At 37.5% G+C, this 20069-nt stretch overlaps 1 protein-coding gene across 4 annotated transcripts in view; it reads right to left on the reverse strand.

Annotated features, from left to right (window-relative positions):
- Positions 1–1559: 1559 nt before the first annotated feature.
- atp10b (ATPase, class V, type 10B) overlaps positions 1560–20069 on the reverse strand; it is a 299005-nt gene continuing 280495 nt past the window's right edge. For all 4 annotated transcript variants that reach the window (XM_018092832.2, XM_002940128.5, XM_018092834.2 and 1 more), the window contains 9 exons: positions 19565–19749; positions 14376–14688; positions 12743–12819; positions 11681–11806; positions 9022–9222; positions 7390–7470; positions 6962–7066; positions 4556–4743; positions 1560–3529 (listed from right to left, as the gene is read on the reverse strand). In XM_018092832.2, the coding sequence (XP_017948321.1) occupies positions 3094–3529; positions 4556–4743; positions 6962–7066; positions 7390–7470; positions 9022–9222; positions 11681–11806; positions 12743–12819; positions 14376–14688; positions 19565–19749 (1712 nt within the window). In that variant the 3' untranslated portion in view covers positions 1560–3093. The remainder of the gene's footprint in view (positions 3530–4555; positions 4744–6961; positions 7067–7389; positions 7471–9021; positions 9223–11680; positions 11807–12742; positions 12820–14375; positions 14689–19564; positions 19750–20069) is intronic.

The raw sequence follows: 20069 nt of genomic DNA on the forward strand, positions 1-20069 counted from the left end.
ATTGACTATTTAAAGGTGGCTGTAAAACTGTTTAGTATCACTTGGAAAAGGGACAAGTTCCGGAAACATGTCATGGTATGCACCAATAAAAGCTTACCTGGAAATTGTAATTTGTAGCTATTTATCGCACTTCGTCAAGTCTTCTGAACAGTTTCATTAACAAAGAAATTCAGGCTTCACCTTCAGGTTAACTTTGTATGTTGTAGAATTATCAACTTCTTAGTTGGTCTTCATTTTTATAGTTTTTGAATTGTTTGCCTTCCTCTGACATTTTCCAGCTTTCAAATGGGGGTCACTGACCCCGGCAGCTACCATTTTATTGTTACCTTTTATTCCTTATCTTTTTATTTCGTCCCTCCTCTATTCATATACCTGCCTCTCTTTCAAACCACTGCCTTGCAGCTACAGGGGTACATTTTAAACAAAAGTCACCTAGTCATTTGTTTAAATGGAAATCTTTCCTGCACCCCACTTAAAACAACTCTTGAGAATCTAGAATGTTCATAACCTGGGGTTTTCCAGATAAGGGATCTTTCTGCAATTTGGATCCCCATACTTTAACTCTACTAAGAAATTATTGACCCATTAATTAAACCCAATAGGATTGTTTTGCCTCCAATAAGGATTAAATATATCTTAGTTAGGATCAAGTACAAGGTACAGGTAAAGGACCCGTTATCCAGAATGCTCGGGACCAAGGGTATTCTGGATAAGGGGTCTTTCCGTAATTTGGATCTCCTTAAGTCTACTAAAAAATCAATAAAACATTATATAAACCCAATAGGGTTATTTTGCATCCAATAAGGATTATTTATATCTTAGTTGGGATCAAGTACAGGTACTGTTTTATTATTACAGAGAAAAGGGAATCATTTAACCATTAAATAAACCCAATAGGGCTGTTCTGCCCAATAAGGGGTAATTATATCTTAGTTGGGATCAAGTACAGGTACTGTTTTATTATTACAGAGAAAAGGGAATCATTTAACCATTAAATAAACCCAATAGGGCTGTTCTGCCCCCAATAAGGGGTAATTATATCTTAGTTGGGATCAAATACAGGTACTGTTTTATTATTACAGAGAAAAAGGAAATCAGTTTTAAAATTCTTAATTATTTGATTATAATGGAGTCTATGGGAGACAGGCTTTCCGTAATTAGGAGCTTTCTGGATAAGGGATCCCATACCTGTACTGCTTTATTATTACTGAGAAAAAGGGTGTACATTTAAAAAATTTTGAGTTATTTGATTAAAATGGAGCCTATGGGAGATGGCCTTCTGGTAATTTGGAGCTTTCTGCATAATAATGGGCCCATACCTATATATCAGTGAGATTAAACATTTTCTAGTAAATATCAATAAAATAAAACATTTTCCTAGTAAAAAACTCGAACATTCAAGCAACATATAATAAATACCCCAGAATGTTCCAGGAAATTTCTTAAGTTCATGGTTTAAATTTGGAAAACATTTAGATAAATCTCCCCCTTGGTTATCTTCTGATCTACTGGCAAAATCACAGGGCAATTGCACAGCAACAGAAGCGGGTCAGAGAAACTATAGACCAGTATCTTTATTGTTTTTTTTCCCTATGGTGCAAAACATTGGTGGATCCATTATTACAAAATGAGAATTAAAAAAAAAAATGAAAATAAACTTTAATGACATCAGTCGAGATTTTTCTGCTACGGAAATAAACACCAGTAATCTCAATGAGCAGAAAAAAATGTCTTTCTAAAATGTAATTCATTATAAAAAGTAAACTAGTCAAACTGCAGTGATAAACATTAAATAAATACATTTAATTTAATATTGCGCATTAAAATAGTAATATTTATAAGTCATGTACAGTCTGTGCTTTTGTTCATGGCAGCTCAGAACGATAAAACACAATATAAACATTTAAAAAAAGCTAGATTACAATATAAATTAGAAATTGGGAACATCAGAGATGGTATTTTTGGCACCTATGTAGGTTATTTTGACTTACCAAGTCCCTTAAATAGTACTGAGCAACGTATGATTGAAACCCTACTTGTAACAATAATACCGTAGAATTAAAAAAGCCTAATTTCTTGTAAACCCAATAAAATGCATTAAAATTCTGGTGGACGCAAAACTGAATTACAGAGCAGTTATTCACATATGAAAGGTATAATTCAAGATGCTAGCCCCTTATAGTAATCAGGTAATGTATTTAATGAGTGAAGGCCTGCAGTCTGTATTGTCATTAGAGAAACAAGGGTACTGGAATTCTGTTACCATCAAGCCTTGGCCAATGTTACCACCTGATCATTCAAAGAAGTTGCAATTTAATATGTTGAGAAGTTTATCCAAACCAATTCGTTTAAACCAGATTAAAAAAAATCAGATCAGAAGCTGGAGAGATATAGTATGGATAATAGGGTGTAGAAAAACTGGTGCCCAAACCTGAGACAAAAAATGTGCATTGAATCCTTTGTTGGCCCTTACCCAGAGGTACATATTGTTTCTGTGGTGAGTCCTTTTTTGTGCCAAAGTGCATACCTATTTTTACTTTGCATATATCAGGTGGTTCAGAAGAACTATTAGAAATGTATTATTATTACATGTGTCTTAAAACCCTGGCATGATACATTGTTGTGGCCTCCCTTTGTCTAACCCCCACCCTGAACTCAAATCATGTAGGTTTTTCTCTCTGATATTGTGTTAAATAATGCAATATACTATAGAATCTAATAGAGGAATCTCCTGCTATTTAGCACCATTTTTTTCATAAGCCTTTGGAACAAGGATCCAGGAAAGCCTCTCAGATGAAGCTGTGATTGTAATAAAGTCTATATAGCAGCTCACCAAGTCATTTGGCTGATGGAGACTTGGGAATACCAATGAAGTAAGGTCAGTGTACATTCGTTATATCATGTTCAAAATAAAACGATTGCAGTGCCACCTCTATACATATATCCAATTTTTTTTTATCGGCGTACACAAGAACTTCACAGTTAAAGTGACGGTGACAAATTCCTCCTCTGCTATCTTCTCCCAATATGGGCTGAACAGCAGTCGTTATAAATATACAGGTGCATTGAGACTAATTTCCCAATAATATGTCTTTAAACTGTCACTGTACTAATAGATCTCTTGTGATTGGCTTTGGAGTCTTCTACATTGTCCTTTAGAAGATTGGCCACTCCTTTTGCAGGTCCTACACAGTTGGAATTTGGGTTCTTACGGTACGGCCTTACAGAGGCGGCTGGCGTAGCTGTGGCAGCAGAGATTTCCTTAGAGGGACTGCCATTGTTTCCTTCATTCTTTACAGTGCAAACATTGTGATGTGGTCTGGATGGAGTTGGAGGTAAAACATATCCATTATGTATTGATGAATTAAAATCAAATTCATTGGGGGCTGCTCTCGGCATTGATTCCCTAATTTTTTCCTTCCATTGCTGTATCTTTAAGTCTCTTTCCTCTTTGCCAAGCTTATCCAGCTTCTGCGCTAAAATAAGTGGATTAGCAACACAGGTTCCTCTCAGTGCCCGAATAAAGTACCTGTCCAATAAAAAGAAACAACTTTTGGGTATTTGGAATGTAAAAATATGCACAACTGTACAGTACACATCATTTTTGATTTGTACCAGAAAACACAAAGTTCATTGTTATTTTAAAAAAGTAACTTTCTGTGTATGTGGCAAAGTGACAATATCTGCTTCCTTCCTGGGATAATAAGCAGAATTTGTCTTTTTTTTTTAGATGTTTTTTATAACAAAGCATTAGACGCAACAGACAAGGTCCTCTACAGTATCAACCCCTGTTGTCAATGTTGGGTCCCAATTTCTTGCTAAACCAGTGATCCCCAACCAGTGGCTCATGAACATGTTGCTCCCCAACCCCTTGGATGTTGCTCCCACTTCCCCCAAAGCAGGTGCTTATTTTTGAATTCCTGGCTTGGTGGCATGTTTTGGTTAAAAACAAGAGATACTACCAAACAGAGCCTCATGTAGGCCTATAGTCTGCATAGAGGCTACCTAATAGCCAATGTTAGTCCTTATTTGGCACCCCCACTCACGAGTAAGAAAGGTTGGGGACCCCTGTGCTAGACTATAACTCCCAGCATGCTTTAAACCTTTGTAAAGTTGAACAAGCAACATCTATGGTTTAACATATCTAGGCCTGTCTATATTAACATTATGTAAACCATAGAATCTAGTCAGGGAGAAGGACCAACAATTAACAAAGAACAGAGGATTGAGACATTAAGGGCAAATTAGGAACTGGAAGGCATGGTGTAAAGAGCAAAAAGCTCACACAATCCACCATCTTTATGCACTTTGCAACTTGCCTTCTAGCATAAATGAATTGCCTTCCCCATAAACACAAAGCTACCTGCATTCAGTAGTGGTGAAAGGCAAGTAGTCATCTCCTCTATCTGCTCCCTAACTTGCTGGGCACTCCTGCAACTGCCTGTTAGTGGTCATGAAGCTGCCTGGGGTTGGGCTGTGCGACTTGCAGCCACCATCATTAGAAGATCAACAATAAGTCAAAGTTCAGAAGTGAATGAAAGCTATGTTAGCTTACCTTGGCAACAGAGCAATAACTGGTGTAATAATGCAGACTATATAGAACAAGGGGTCTGACATTTGCATCTCCATAATCCAGTAGGGGTTTGCTGGCTCATTACACAACACACAGATGGCGTTGTAGGCGAGTGATACCACAAAATAACAGATAATGCTTACAACAATTGTCACCCAGTGCAAAATGGTCTGCAGTTGGTGGGGAAAAAGAAATAAAAGATGCATTAGAACCAAACCTGTAAACTGTAAGGGAACAAACTGTAAAAGCTTTGAATTTAGGCTGCAGAAAAGTTTTGATCTTGACTGAAATATTCCTCAGAATCAAAGTGGGTCAGAGAGTACTATTCCTATGTGGCAGCACTCTGGCACAGAAATACCAAAGTGACATATTACTAACAGTGTTTACATCAAGGACTATCCATCTAATTATTCATATATATACTGTAGTTTTTGTTCCAGGCCCTGAGCTTGTATTTGCCTTGAAATACTGTAGATCTGGATTAACCATGAACTCAATAGGTATGATAAGACTGACAGATTGAAATATCCGAAGATCAGATTAATAATAGAAATATGTATGTACTTTGTTTTCTTATCTGTTTCACAGTCAACACTGCTTTGAAAAGTTTTATCCAGGGCATTGGTGAAAAAAAGCTTCTGTCGAGCCATTTATGAAGCCATGGAAGGTGGGGCAGTTAGTACAGTATGTCACAAAACTAAAATCAATATACAGATAGTGATAGCTTATGCAATAACAAGTGCAGTGTTTGTTCTGTGTCTAGAAACCCCAAGCAACCGAAGAGAGAGGTTTGCTTTTAAAAAACAGACCGGTAAAACCTGAAGAATGGCTTCTATGGGTTACCAGAACTAAAAGCAAACTTTGCACCTGTTAGTACATTTGAAATAGGAAATTTACCTGAACTGTTACTGTTAATGTGTAACTCAGTCCTACTGATTTAATCAGTTTATCTCAAAGCTGCTGACAATCACAAGGCGTGACAAAGAGCACTATATCATCCGCATCATCTATTAGTGAATGATAAATATTACCTATTGTCACTCTATTTATGTTGTTAGCCCGTGTTTTCTATATCGCTGATACAAACCAAACAGGATAAATGGTATAAGTGTCTTGTCCCATGCTTTATCTTATATGGGTTGGACAGGGTGATATTAGTTCTTAGTCACTGAGTGGTTCAAAGGCATTTCTTCTGCGCATGTTGGACAGACTTAACTTTTAATCTAGTCCTATCTTTTCTGATGCACAGGATGAAAGCCTTTCAGCCGAGTAAAGCGTTAGTGTTTTTCCAGACTGTGTTAGGATCTTGGCACACTTAAAATGTCCCTTGTTTTCTTCCTGCTTGCTAACTTTCAAACTGCTGGTGGGTATCCTTGAAATAAGCAATTTCTCTTTAAAACCTCTATTGTAGAAAAGCTTTTGACCCGGGCAATAGCATGCAGATTGCTGGTGGGGAAACATACAGTATTCAGTGCTCAGGCAAAGAAGCAATTCCACCAGCAATTTGCATGTTAGCTAGTGGGAAGGAAACAAGGGACATCTTGTTGCCCACAGTAGCAAAGATTTATCACGGGAAATAAAGTTTCATGTACCATAAGCCTTAGGGTGATGGCTCACAGGGAGATTGGCCACCCATGGGTAATCTGTACTACCATCTGCGACAAATCTTCCAAAACTGCTTTCCCAGTCGCAATAATGTAACTCGTTGGTGGGAGTCACTTCAGCCTCCTGAAGTCACCCAAAGTTGCTCCATGAGGAAACTTTGGGTGATTTCAGAAAACAAAGCGCTGCTTATGCTGTCCCATCCACCCCCCAATCGCTTTACATTATTGCAGGTGGGATAACATTTTCAGGAGATTTGTTGCCTCTCCATGTACCATCGCCCTAAGGGTGTGTCATGGACTAAAACATGTAAATGTTTTCACATCAAATGAAGGAAATGAGTGTCATGGCATCTGACTTTAGACAGATTGGAGTATGGCCCACAAATTGTTGGGAAGCAGGCACTTTGAAAAGGGAAGCCTTGGATAGGAGGGACATCATGTAAAAAGACTTGCTAGTATTTCTTTCACCATGTGATGTCTTTGCTTATCGTTTATGTAGAGACAAAGAACTGGAAGCCAAGCACTCCACTGGCTTTCAAGGAAAACAGGTTTTAGTATTAATGTCGTCAGTTCTCATCAGAATAATGGCTGCAGTAAGGCCTATAATTGTGGTCTAAACCAATGTTTCAATAAAGGCTTTTTTAATTTTGTACTAAGCTTCAGAGTTCTATCACATTTTATCATTTTGCTAACCTGTCCTGAACAATGTAAAAAATATTTTTGTCTTGGAACTTTACAGACTCCGTCAGTACTACAGGCACACTAATAGTCATTCTATACTTACCCATGTTTTTATTTCAATAGCAAGATGCATTAAGATTGTGAATAGGGCTATGGTATTGATAGGGGTGCCGAAGGAGAGAACGTCTATGTCTGTACCTTGGTATGTCTAAATGAAGAGAACAGAAAAAAGATCAGGTAAGACAATTCTGTTACTTTGACTTAAGTATTCTCATTTAACTGCAACTGCATTTCTAGAACTCAAAATTTCCAGTTTCATGATTTTCCCAGAATGACATTTTTATTATTTTAATATATGCTGTGTACTTACTGCTGTGTACACACTGATAACAAATTACTCAGTAAATATACAGAATGTGTTTTGTATGATAACTGTCACTTTTTATCTCTGTCTTTATTGAGTGGCCAAAGTACTGTAAAGGCAATGAAAATTCATGTTGCTGCCAAGCTGATGGAAAACGGTATACTTACAAAATACGGGATGAAAAAGCAGACGAGGCTTTGGTAGAAAGCATCCACTATGGCTATCCAGAAAGTAGACATTTTGTAGGACTGTTGATTGAAAACAAAATTATGATTAAACGACTAGAAAATGATTTGTTTCTTAGAAATTAAGAAGTACCATTATTATTCTCTCTTTTACTAAAGAGCAGTGGCTGGATTTAGAATTCAGATTAGCCTGTGGATTAATGGTTTTCAAGTCAAAATATAATTAAGATGTACATGGGTTTATAAAAGGCAAGCCATCAATAACATATATTGGTCAATTGTTTTTTTGAAGTTTTTACATTTTTGCAGACTGTTATTATTGTTCTGATCAGTTTTATTAAAGCCTCTTCACATAGAAACAGAAATGTAATGGATATTGCAGCTAGGTATGCTATCCCCATGGCAGTGGGGGCAGGCTTGTGAGAGGATGGGCAAGGTTTGTGCAGATCATAGTGGGGTTTTAATATAGTGAGTATGACCGGTATAGATCGGGGCATAGTCATGCACCCGTAGATTCAATTTAATTGGGTCCTTATTCTTAATGTTGGCAGTGTTTTCTGCCCACGCTCCTGGGTCATTGGGCAGGGTCCTGGTAACTTAGTATTATGGGGTCCTGTGATTATTGATAGTGGCCCTGTTAAATAGTACATTGCAGTAAGGGATATGCACCAAATCCATGTGTTTTCTTCAAATACGTTACAAAAAGATTTGCCCAAATAATGAACCACGTCAAACCAAACTTTGTCCTTTGTCTTAAAATTAGAGAATGTGTTTTTGTCCAGCAAAAAAAATTACGTTTTTCAAACTTGTAGTGACAAAAAGATGACCTGCTTCTATAGAAGTGTATTTTCAACATCCCATCTTTTTATATTGAAAGTATTTTTAAATGTAACTCATGGAACAATGATTTTCTTGCGATGGAATTCTGGAATCTGCAGAATTTCCCCAAAGTTTACAGTAGCAGTAAGGGTTCGGCTGAATTCTATTTGTGCAAAACGTGATACAATTTATTCAAATACTGGATTCAATGCACCCCTATATTTAGCACTCTTCTCTTGTATCGCTTGAAGGAGTTGAATTAAATAATGTGTAGTGTCGGAGTGGGGTGTGTGGGGCCACCATGTCAGTGCCCCACGGGCCCCCTACCTCAGTCACAAGTTAAACCTGATGCCAACCTGGCCCCACTCCCATGCATGTGTCTACCAGGGCACACCAGGTTTTTTCCAACTGGCCCAGTCCAACCCTAATGACATGTCAGGCACACACATTTACACCCATTTTATCTATTCAACACAATATAAGCACCTTTACCCAATCCCTAGTATTTATTTTTGATTGTTCTTATTCAAAAATCAGATAAATACCTACAGTACTTAGCCACAAACAAATGCTATTCAGTCTCAGATATACTAAGTAAAATATGTACAAGGTCATTCAAATACAGAACAAAAGTAATTTCCAAGCAATGCAAAATTAATATATTTTGCTGGAACTGTTTGCCTATTATAATCTGAATCAAAGGAAAACATCCGATTGCCTGACAGTTTTAAATCATGGAATTCTGTTTTAGTGAGAGAAAAACTGATTCCTATGGAACATGGAAGATGCATTTACCTTACACTGCTGTCCACTTTTATAAAGATGAGGTAGGCTCATTAATGTCTCCGCTGAAATATCCTTGTCCAGTATTCCAAATACGAGAGGTGGCACGGAAGTGAAGAACAGGTTAAAAAAGATCATCTGCCAATAATCAATCATGGTGGTGCCTGAGAAGCCACAGAACAACTGGTACCAAAAGAGCAAGTTGACATAGGCCTGGTGGGAACAAGAGGAAGAGATGAGGATCAGGAGGAGCATTATCACTGGCTTTTGTTAGCTGTATATAAGAATGATTTCGTTTCGTATGATATTCGGTGCGTGTATGGCAAGTCGGTGAGTCGACCGGTATCGCAGGAGGCTGCTGATATTGGTTGACTCGCCGATGGGCCAGGTTAAAAGATTTTAATCTGGCGCCATAGAAGGCGCCTGAGCAAAATCTGCCGTCGGGGCTGAATCGGCAGAAGGAGGTAGAAATCCTATTGTTATCAGCCCTGAAGGTTAGTGGCGGATTTAATGATCTTTCCTGCGACCAATGGTTGCACGAAAGATCGCAAATCGCCACGTGTGTGGCCACCTTTAATCTGTATGGGAACTAACCATCAGTGCTGCCATATTGATTGCCACGTGTGTGGCAAAGCCCTAATAGGATTCCTAGTTCAATATCTTGATGCCTAAACGAGAAAGCTGCATTGTCTTAACCAGTATCATAAAATTGTATAAGTCCTCTTTATGGTTAAACTATAATGGTGTGTTGGAAAAATACTGTATTCAAGAATATTTTAATGACAAATTTCTGAATATCATTGAACATGTATAGAAAGCTTCTCTCTGCTTAGTCTTCTGTGTATTCTTTAAAACAATGCTTTGAATTTGAAACTGATGAACTATAATCCCACTTCTATTGATGTATTTGGATTATATTCATTAGCAGAAATAAAGCAATTTGCATTATTAGGCTGTGGCACAGAAAAAAACACACACATTTGTACTTTCCGAGTTTGAAAAAAGAGCAAAAAACTGAAAACAATGTAAATATAAAGGGAAAAAGGGGAATCTGTTTCCAAGACAACAAGCTGCAAGTTTTGCTTCCTATACATTCACTCTTAGTACCCAAAATACCTGCTTTCATAAAGTGGACAAGAAATGATATTTTGCGTATTCCAATTGCTTACACTATATTAATGTAATGGGTATTATAGTCAGTCGGTAACCATCTATAATCATATACGTAGCTTTCTCATAATGGGCCAGATTCAGTTAGGTTAGAAAATGTTATTCTATGGTTCATTATGTGAAAACTCATGGGCGAGATTCAATTCAAGAAGAAAAAACCTTCTCCTAATTCAGTTCCAGTTTTTTCCCATAGACGTTGGTAGAGTTTTCACATGATAAACAGTGAGATGCATTTTTCTGAATCAGGCCCAACGTATAATGGAAATATGTTTGTCCTCTGGGAACTTGTATCAGCAATACAATGTATTAAAGTGTAAACCAAAACCTCCCAGGATGCTTGGAGAACAAATATGCGATTGTTTATTGTGGTATTGTTTTTCACTAGTGATGAGTGAATTTTTTCGCCAGGCATGGATTCGTGTGAGAATGCACATTTCACCATTGGCGATTTTTTTGTGAAACTGCCACAAAAATTTGCTGCAACAAAAATTCTCAGAGTGAGAAAAAAAGCCTGGGGTTGCGTGAAATAAGTTGCTGTTACGGCCAAAAAGTCACTGTCATGTAAAAAATGCCATGGTTGCATCAAAAAAGTTGTGGTTGCATAAAAAAAAGTCACGCACGTCAAAAAAAGTTGTGCGGTGGCCACATTTTCCCCATTTCTTTTTTACCTTTCACAAACTTTTTGGCGAAGCAAAATGGAACAGATTCGCTTATCACTATTTTTCACCATGACTTAACCTGATCACAATCTCACTTCAGATTTTACATAAATTCATTAAAAATAGGTGATCATGGAAAATATATGGATAAATATGCACCTAATCTTTCCAGTGTTCGCACTTTCTGAATTGCTACTCTTGCCCAGCAATGTCCTCTTAAGTAAATAATCAATAATAATAATAATATATATTGCAGGTATGGCCCCTGGAATTTGATGGATAAAGGATTTTTCCATAATTTGGATTTCTTTACCTTAAGTCTGCTAGAAAATGATTTCAATATTAAATAAGCCCAATAGGATTGTTTTGTCTCCAATAAAGATTAGTTATCTCACATGGGATCAAGTACAAAGTACTGTTTTATTATTACAGAGAAAAGGGAATCATTTAACCATTAAATAAACCCAATAGGGCTGTTCTGCCCCCAATAAGGGGTAATTATATCTTAGTTGGGATCAAGTACAGGTACTGTTTTATTATTACAGAGAAAAGGGAATCATTTAACCATTAAATAAACCCAATAGGGCTGTTCTGCCCCCAATAAGGGGTAATTATATCTCACATGGGATCAAGTACAAAGTACTGTTTTATTATTACAGAGAAAAATGTTTCATTATTGGATTACAATGAAGTCTATGGGAGATGGCCTTCCTGTAATTCAGAGCTTTCTTGATAATGGGTATCCGGAAAACAGATCCCATGCCTGTATTATTATTATTGCTATCCCTATGAAGTAATTTAATTAAAAGAAATCAACATAAAGGATCACATAAAATACATACCACATTTTTGTAAAAGAAGTAGATGACCATATTTGCCAGACGGGTATAGCACCAATGACCATGAACCAGTAATAACTTCTTAAGGTGTTTGAAGCGGGATATTGCAAAGTCACTGGACATCACTGCCTGCAATTAGACGTATAAACCTCACATGTAAACATTTCATATTTAGACGCAAGACAGTACAAAAGGTGATTTTTTATGTAACCATATTTTACAGGAGTGGCACGTACCATTCCATTTGGTTTTTTTTACATGTGATATCTACCCAGGCAGGTCCTGTGGGTATTGCAAACTACTTGGGCCCCCCTTGACACACAATGCAGAAATGATGTGTTTGCACATATCCTATTGAATAATATCTAAAGGCATATAACCACTTCCATTGTGGTTAAGTCTCCCCTGCACCCCCTCTTTATGGCTCAGCATGGCTATTCTGACTTGCTGTATTCCACGCCTACATATTGTTAAAAAGAAAAAAAACACTATACCCTGCCTTGTCTAAATAAACTGCTTTCATAACATCATACTTTTTAGTAGTATGTGCCATTGGGTAATATAAATAGAAAACTGCCATTTTAAGTACTAAGGGCCGCCCCCTGGGATCATAGGATTTACAGTGCACACAAACAAACCAAGGCACACATACATGCTAGGCCCCATCAGCCAATTAATAGACAAAGCTCTGTCTTTTGCTCCCACACTACTTCCTGTTACGGTTAGAGCTGCATTATTTCCTGTCAGCTGATCTCTGAGGGAGAACACATTCCATCACAAAATGGTGGCTCAAGGGGAAAGGATGTAAAGGGGCAATATTTACTGATATATATATTCCAGTTTGGCAAGATTCTTCAATAGGCCACTTAAGCAACAGCTAGTTTTAAAGACATATTATATATTCTGGGGGTATAGTTTTGCTTTAAATCTCTTTGGTATGTGAAACTTAATAAAATGGGTGACAGTGAAAGTATATAGCATATGGATTTATTATTTAGTAAACTAAAGGTATATTTTGATTGGGGATTCAGTCACATGTTATTGAATACATTATTTCTAGCATACCTGCATGCCTTCTTGGCCTGATATCCCTATTCCAATATCAGCAGCCTGAATCATGCTAACATCATTAGCCCCGTCACCTAGAGAAGAAAGATAGCTATTATTAGTAGATATTAATTAATATTCCATTTTATTGGAGTGTTACACAACAGTTACAACTGTCTCAAAAGAATGCAGAATATTCTCACACCTAACTGGGAGTCATGGTATGTTATGGTTATCTGTATCTGTATATAAGGGGTGGTTCACCTTTTAGCTTGTTATAGAATGGCTAACTCTAAGCAACCTTTTAATTAGCCTTCATTTTTTTTTTAATAGTTTTTTAATTATAAGCTGCCTTTTTCTGTCTCTTTCCAACTTTCAAATGGGGGTCACTGACCCCAACATCTGAAAAACGAATATGATGTAAGGCTACAAATTTAATGCTGTTGTTTATTTTTATTAGCCATCTTTCTATATGGGACCTCTCCTATTCATATTCCAGTCTCTCATTAAAATCAATGTATGGTCTTAGTGTAATTTGAACCCTAGCAACCAGATAGCTGCTAAAATGACAAACTGATTTGCCGAATGAAGCACTAAATAACTGATTTTCTGAATAAAAAGCTAACTAACTTACAAATAAAAAACGTTTTAAACAAAAATGAAGACCAACTGCAAATAGTCTCAGAATTTCACTCTCTACATCAAGCTAAACATTAAGGTGAACAACTCCCTTAAAGATCAAGCAGAGTCAGTAATATTTGATATTTTAGGTCGGATTTACCTGGAATTTATTGTTTTGTTCTGCAGAAGGAAGTGAACAAAGCAACTTAAAAAAAATATACCTATCACTGTAATCTGTTCCTTTATAAAGTAAAATACAATTTTAAATGCTGAAATCCAGCTGCAAAATAGTGCTTTTCATTCTGCATCATTTCAAATCCTTGCATAGGAGGAGGGACTAAAACATTAATGTTACAAATGGTAACAACTTCTCCACAGCTTACAGACAGCATACAGGAACTACATAACCCACAATGCATTGCACTTTGATTTTACTTTTCTTATTGACAACTTGTGTGCAGGGAATTGGGGGATGCAGGCTGAAGGCAGGCTGAGGACAGGTGACTACGGTTACATTTTATTTGAGTCTCAAAGTAGCGAGATCAGCAGGTAACAGGCCAGCCCTGGAGAGACCTCCCTCCTCCAGTCCCAAACTCCACACCGAACAGGACCTGACTTCCAATAGGAAGATTAAATGGAGAGGAGGGAGGGCTCTCTGGAGCTAGTCATTTTTATTCATGGCTTATATTCTCCTTTTAAAAAGTAAAATAATGGTAGGCTGGCTTCGCAATTGAAAAATCCTATTACTAATGAAGGATTAATGTACCCTTAAGAAACATTAAATACAGATATAGATTTCCGATCTAAGGCAGATATTTACCTTTCTTTTCTCACATCATTAGGAAAGTGAAAAGCGCCTACTTAATTGAATCTGCAGTTATTAGGCAAGCTCTCACTTATCTGTATTATTCATTCCTCTTCCACCATGGCTGCATGCTACTCTACATAATATACTGAACATGGGGCAAATAGAACAAAAAGCAGGCATTGCCCCTCAGACTTTGTGTTAATGGAAGAACATGATGATTACCTATGGAAAGAGTCATCACTTTCAGTTTGTCCCGTACTAATTTCACCACCATGCTTTTCTGCAAAGGCGTGGCCCGACAGCATAGGACTGAGCGGCAGTGCCTGCTCAGCTCCAAGAACTTGGTCTCCAAACCTCCCTGAAAGATGACATTTAGGGTCCTTCCATCAATCACCAAGCCAACCTGCGGGCGCACTGCCTCCAGCTCGTGAGATACAGGGGCTTTACTTCGTTTGAATAGCCCTCTTTTCTTCTTTTCAGGGAAAAACTTTTTGACATCTTCCAAAGTGCAATCCAGGATGGACTCACAGGTTTCCTTTAATGACAAACATAAAAAGAAATGCAATCACCAATATATATTTGCTGTATATATGTACACATAGACTGTTAATGTGCTTGCAGGGAAGCAGGAAAGCACCCTTTTTTTAGGAGAAATGTAAATGGGAAAAACTGAGTTCAGTAAGTAATTTTATTCGGCAGTCAGAAGTTGCTTAGTTTGTTGCACAGATAGCCAATGACATCAGACAGACTGGTATACAGGTATGGGATCTGTTATCGGGAAGCACAATTTCCAGAAAGTCCTGAATTATGGGAAGGCTGTCTCCCATAGACTTCATTTTAATCAGATAATTCAATTTTATTGTAAAATGATCTACTTTTTATCTATAATAACAAAACAGTACTTTGTACTTGATCCCGACGAAGATATAATTAATCCTTATTGGGGGCAGAACAGCCCTATTGGGTTTATTTAATGGTTAAATGATTCCCTTTTCTCTGTAATAATAAAACAGTACCTGTACTTGATCCCAACTAAGATATAATTACCCCTTATTGGGGGCAGAACAGCCCTATTGGGTTTATTTAATGGTTAAATGATTCCCTTTTCTCTGTAATAATAAAACAGTACCTGTACTTGATCCCAACTAAGATATAATTACCCCTTATTGGGGGCAGAACAGTCCTATTGGGTTTATTTCATGGTTAAATGATTCCCTTTTCTCTGTAATAATAAAACAGTACCTGTGCTTGATCCCAACTAAGATATAATTACCCCTTATTGGGGCAGAACAGCCCTATTGGGTTTATTTAATGTTTAAATGATTCCCTTTTCTCTGTAATAATAAAACAGTACCTGTACTTGATCCCAACTAAGGTATAATTACCCCTTATTGGGGGTAGAACAGCCCTATTGGGTTTATTTAATGGTTAAATGATTCCCTTTTCTCTGTAATAATAAAACAGTACCTGTACTTGATCCCAACTAAGATATAATTAATCCTTATTGGACGCAAAACAGTCCTATTGGGTTTATTTATAGTGATGACCAAATTTTTTTGGCAGGCATGGATTAGCAGCGAATTTCCGCATTTCACCATTGGTGAATTGTTTTGCGAAACTTCAGGAAAAATTTGTTGCATGGAATTTTTTTGTTGAGTGTCAAAAACACAGGAGACAAAAAATAGACGTGGGCGACAAAAAGACGCAGGCGACAAAAACTGCGCGACAAATGCATTTCACAAATTTTTAGCTGTTTTCGCTAATTTTCTTGCTGTTTCGCAAATTTTATGGAGAAGCGAAACAGGACAGATTCGCTCATCGCTATTTATTTCATGTTTAAATGAATTTTTAAGAAAATGTAAGGTATGGAGATTCGGATTACGGGACAGGTCCCATACCTCTACTGCAGTCCTTGATATTATTGTTCATCCAGGTTACACTAATTCAGTGGGTATTATGGTTCAATAAGAGTCCAAAGGATAGTACTCCCTTCCATAGTGAAATATATTTCCACAGGGGGTTTGAATTGGCATTGTGTGTTATGTAATAAAAGGCATTAAGTTTGCCCAGGAGCAGTAGCCCATACCAGCCATAAAGTTTGCTTTTAAACAGGTGATATGGGTTGCTATGGGTTACTGCTCCTGGGCAAACTTAGTGCCTTTTATTACATAACCCACCTAGTCCCTGTTGCTTCCCTGCCCAAGATACCCCTTAGTATAAGCCATTTCTATTAATCTTCCTATAGGACAGGATATGGACAAATTTAAGAAACCCAGTGCACAGCCTGAGGGAACGGCACCCCCTAATATTCAATGTATTGAAGAAAACAACCAGGGAGACCTGTTATGCCGCTGTTTTCTTCAATACAGGGAATACTCAAACCAAGTTTAGTTATATATATATTCACTCGGGATGCTAAACAAAATGACACCCCCAGTGATTAACCCTTTTATTCTGCCAAGCACTAAATAGAAGCAAAAATGAAACAAATATAGATTAAAAAAGGGACATATTGATATTGTAATATCACTTTACACATGTTACAACACAAGTGTTCAGTTAGTGAGGACTGTACGTTCTGTTTCTAATCAAGTTAGCGGAAACAACTGAAGTTGGTTTTATTACTTCCTGCTCGTCTTGTTATCCTTTATCCATCATAGGTGGCGTACAAAGGTAAACTGCCTCCCATATCTGTGTGCACAGGATTTGCAAGACTGCATGACCGCGTGGATGTAAAGCTGCCTATATATCTGTACCGCTAGCGCTTTATTCCTGCCATCGATCCAGTGAACCCAAACGCATTCATATAGAATATTGGGCGCATAAGCCACTTTAAATTGTCTTCCATAAAATACTATACTTTTCATTTCCTGGATCAGTGGTGTCATAAAAACATTTCACAATCTACTTGCAAATAAGTCAAGGTGTTCAGATGCACACATTGCAAAGAAGGATGGAAAGGAAAAGCATTGCTACCTGACTTCTTTGCAGAGAATATTTCGCCTTTAATGTGCATTATATTTCTTTTTAAAACAATAACTTAGCCAATTTACCTCTGACACAATTTTTAGATGAGGTTATAATAGGGTTAATTTAACACCGCCAGTTCTTAAACTGTTTTAACACCCAGAATTCCACCCATCAGAAGCAAAAGGTAATTATTTTAGCCCAGGCTTCAGGCAATATGAACTTGAGATAAAAGTACTGTAATTGTAGAAAAGAACAAGGGCAGGATGTTGCGCAAAAAAAAAAGAAATAGAAAATGGAGAATAATTTACCATAGCAAATACTGAATTAAAGGCATTAGTGTCACAATCAAACACTGGCGTAATCCATTCTAATCCCTTTCAGAATGATTACAAAAAATGTTATTGTGTAACAATGAGTAACAATGAGTAACAATAAAGCACAGGGAAGTCTGAAATGTGACCTGCTAATGTGTCTGTTGATGCATTTACATGTGGAACTTTTCATACTTTCTGAGAAATGGTATTACTTGCACCAACACCTAAAGGGAGTTTGCTTTTGTATTGTCAGGTTACAATTCTGGGTTATTTACCTGCAGAGATTAAATGCAAAGCATAGTGACTCAGGCTGAGGATGAGTGCCTAGCAACGAGATGTACTGTATAGGAAAAAGGGGTGGGTATAGCATTAGAGCTACAGAAGTGTACTTCTCTGGCTAGTGAGTCTGGCTAGTGAGTTCTCTGGCAGAAGAGCAGTTGGGGGGCAGTGGTGTAGATGCTCCTTATAGTGATATCTATAACTGAACAACCTTGTTCTAAGAAAAAGACAATAAACCATGGAATGTAGGCTATAAAAGGTTCAGAAGATCCCTAACAATAACATATTACAGTATGACCCCTTTGAGCATTGCTTTGCATTATATGCAGATTGTTTTCAGAAGATTAAAGACATTAGGGCTCATTTACACGGTGTGCAAAGTGCATAAAAAAAGACAGCAATCGGCCATATGCTTTTTGCATATTGCTCACTATGGGGGGCATTGTGCAAATAGCCACAGGCCTCTATGCTCCATTTCAGAGTGCAAAGACCCATCTACTGTTTGTATCTAGTGCTGCCTGCTTTAGGCCATGCTAGACTCACAGGGGGAAGGCATGTAGGCTCCATTAATTCGCATGTCATTTGCTGGACTGAGTCTTTTGACACTGCTCTCTGCCCACAGAATTGGATTTTCAATCCCTTGCTCTGTGCAGAGAGAGCGACAAGGCCGGAGGGTGCCAGTTCTACTACAACTATCACCCAGCAAGCAGAAGTGTTTTTCAGGCGATTGCAATCTTAGTCTATTGGGTGCTGTTTTAGGTGCTTTAACGGTGAGTTTGGCCTACTTAGAAAACTGCACTAAAAGCACCATTAACCTTAAGGACAGGATTAAGTCAAGTATTGAACATTAAGGTATTTTTCCCAAAGCAGATTTCACCTTCGTCTGGGGAGTCAATTTAAAGGGAATGTCTAATGCCTGTGGCGAAGGAATAGTCTCCAAAAAAGTATCTAATCAAAATGCAGGAATTTGTCAGAACCATCTTTTCTCAGATCAATAGGCTGCTCAAGAGCAGGAGGAGGTTTTTTGCAATTGCCCTGGGAGTGCAGATGGACTGTAATGAGGAACATTAGAGGGAAAGCAAAGAAAAGGAAGGTGAGAAGAGATCATATAGAGAGACTAAAATAGACCAGAACAGAGCTTACAGATTAGAGAGAGCCCTGAGCATTATCAGCTGAGTGCACATATTCTGCGTGTCTTAAGGTATTAGAGAGATTTAGCACAACACAAACAAACCTCTTGAATGCATAGTAAGGCAGGTATGCCATAAGCCAGTAGGTGCTGAGTTGACGTTTTAGAGGGACTATTTTGAAATTAAGAGTAATATCAAACAGTCATCTATGTTAATCGTGCTGAATGAGTAACAAAGAAAAATGGCTTGCAGGGCTTATTTATTAACCCTGGTCAAGGTTTGCAGTAACCTATAGCATTCATATATGTCATTGCATTATACTACCTGCAACAGACTAGTAAAAGCTAATTGTTGGCTCATTGTTATGGGTACCTTCACCTGTGCCCAGTAATAATAAAGGAGCTCTAGTAAACACCCACAGTTTCTAAATCATTTCCATGACAGGGTTTTTTTCCCCAATTGCCCTTTTTCCTTCGTCTTATTAGTAAGCACACTGATAATCAGTACTGCTTCAATGCAAGGAGCATGAGATTCTAATACAACAGAAATTTGTTAGGAGTGATTTAGGGCGCCATTGTAGGCAGCAATGTAATATTACAATATATCTTTGCAAGTTTTTGCATGGCAACTCAACAGACTTAATACGGTGTAAATACCCATTATAGGTCTCTTTTTTTATACAATTTCTAATATCTCTTTCCTATAACTAAAAACATACCTTGCTTTCAGTGTTAATGGTAAATACTGTATCATATTGGTCCAAAAGTTGGCATGAGTATGCAATGTTAACGGCAGTTTCCTGTTTATCACCAGTCAGCACCCATATGTTTATGCCAGCCTCTCTCAGTGAAGCAATGGTATCTGGAACCCCTTCCTGAAGACGATCCTCTATTCCGGTTGCACCTAGTAAGTAGGTTAATAAAGTACATTTAACTGCAATGCAAGGCTATTTATAACAAATAAGAGGCCTAATTTGTGCTTAGATATTTTCACCTAAAGGGTGTTATGCACTTAAACAGTGCTTCTACCAGCATAGAGAACTGCTTATGAATAAAAAGCCTAAAGGATTGGTTATCCAGAAATGGTTAAAAATTATTTTCTTTTCCCTGTTATAATGAAACCATACTTTACATGTGATCCCAACTAAGATATAATCAATCCTTATTGAAGGCAAAACAAACCTTGAGTTTAATTATGTGTAAATTATTTTTTAGTAGACGTAA

Source organism: Xenopus tropicalis, chromosome 3 (assembly GCF_000004195.4).
Source record: "Xenopus tropicalis strain Nigerian chromosome 3, UCB_Xtro_10.0, whole genome shotgun sequence".
Lineage (NCBI taxonomy): Eukaryota > Metazoa > Chordata > Amphibia > Anura > Pipidae > Xenopus > Xenopus tropicalis.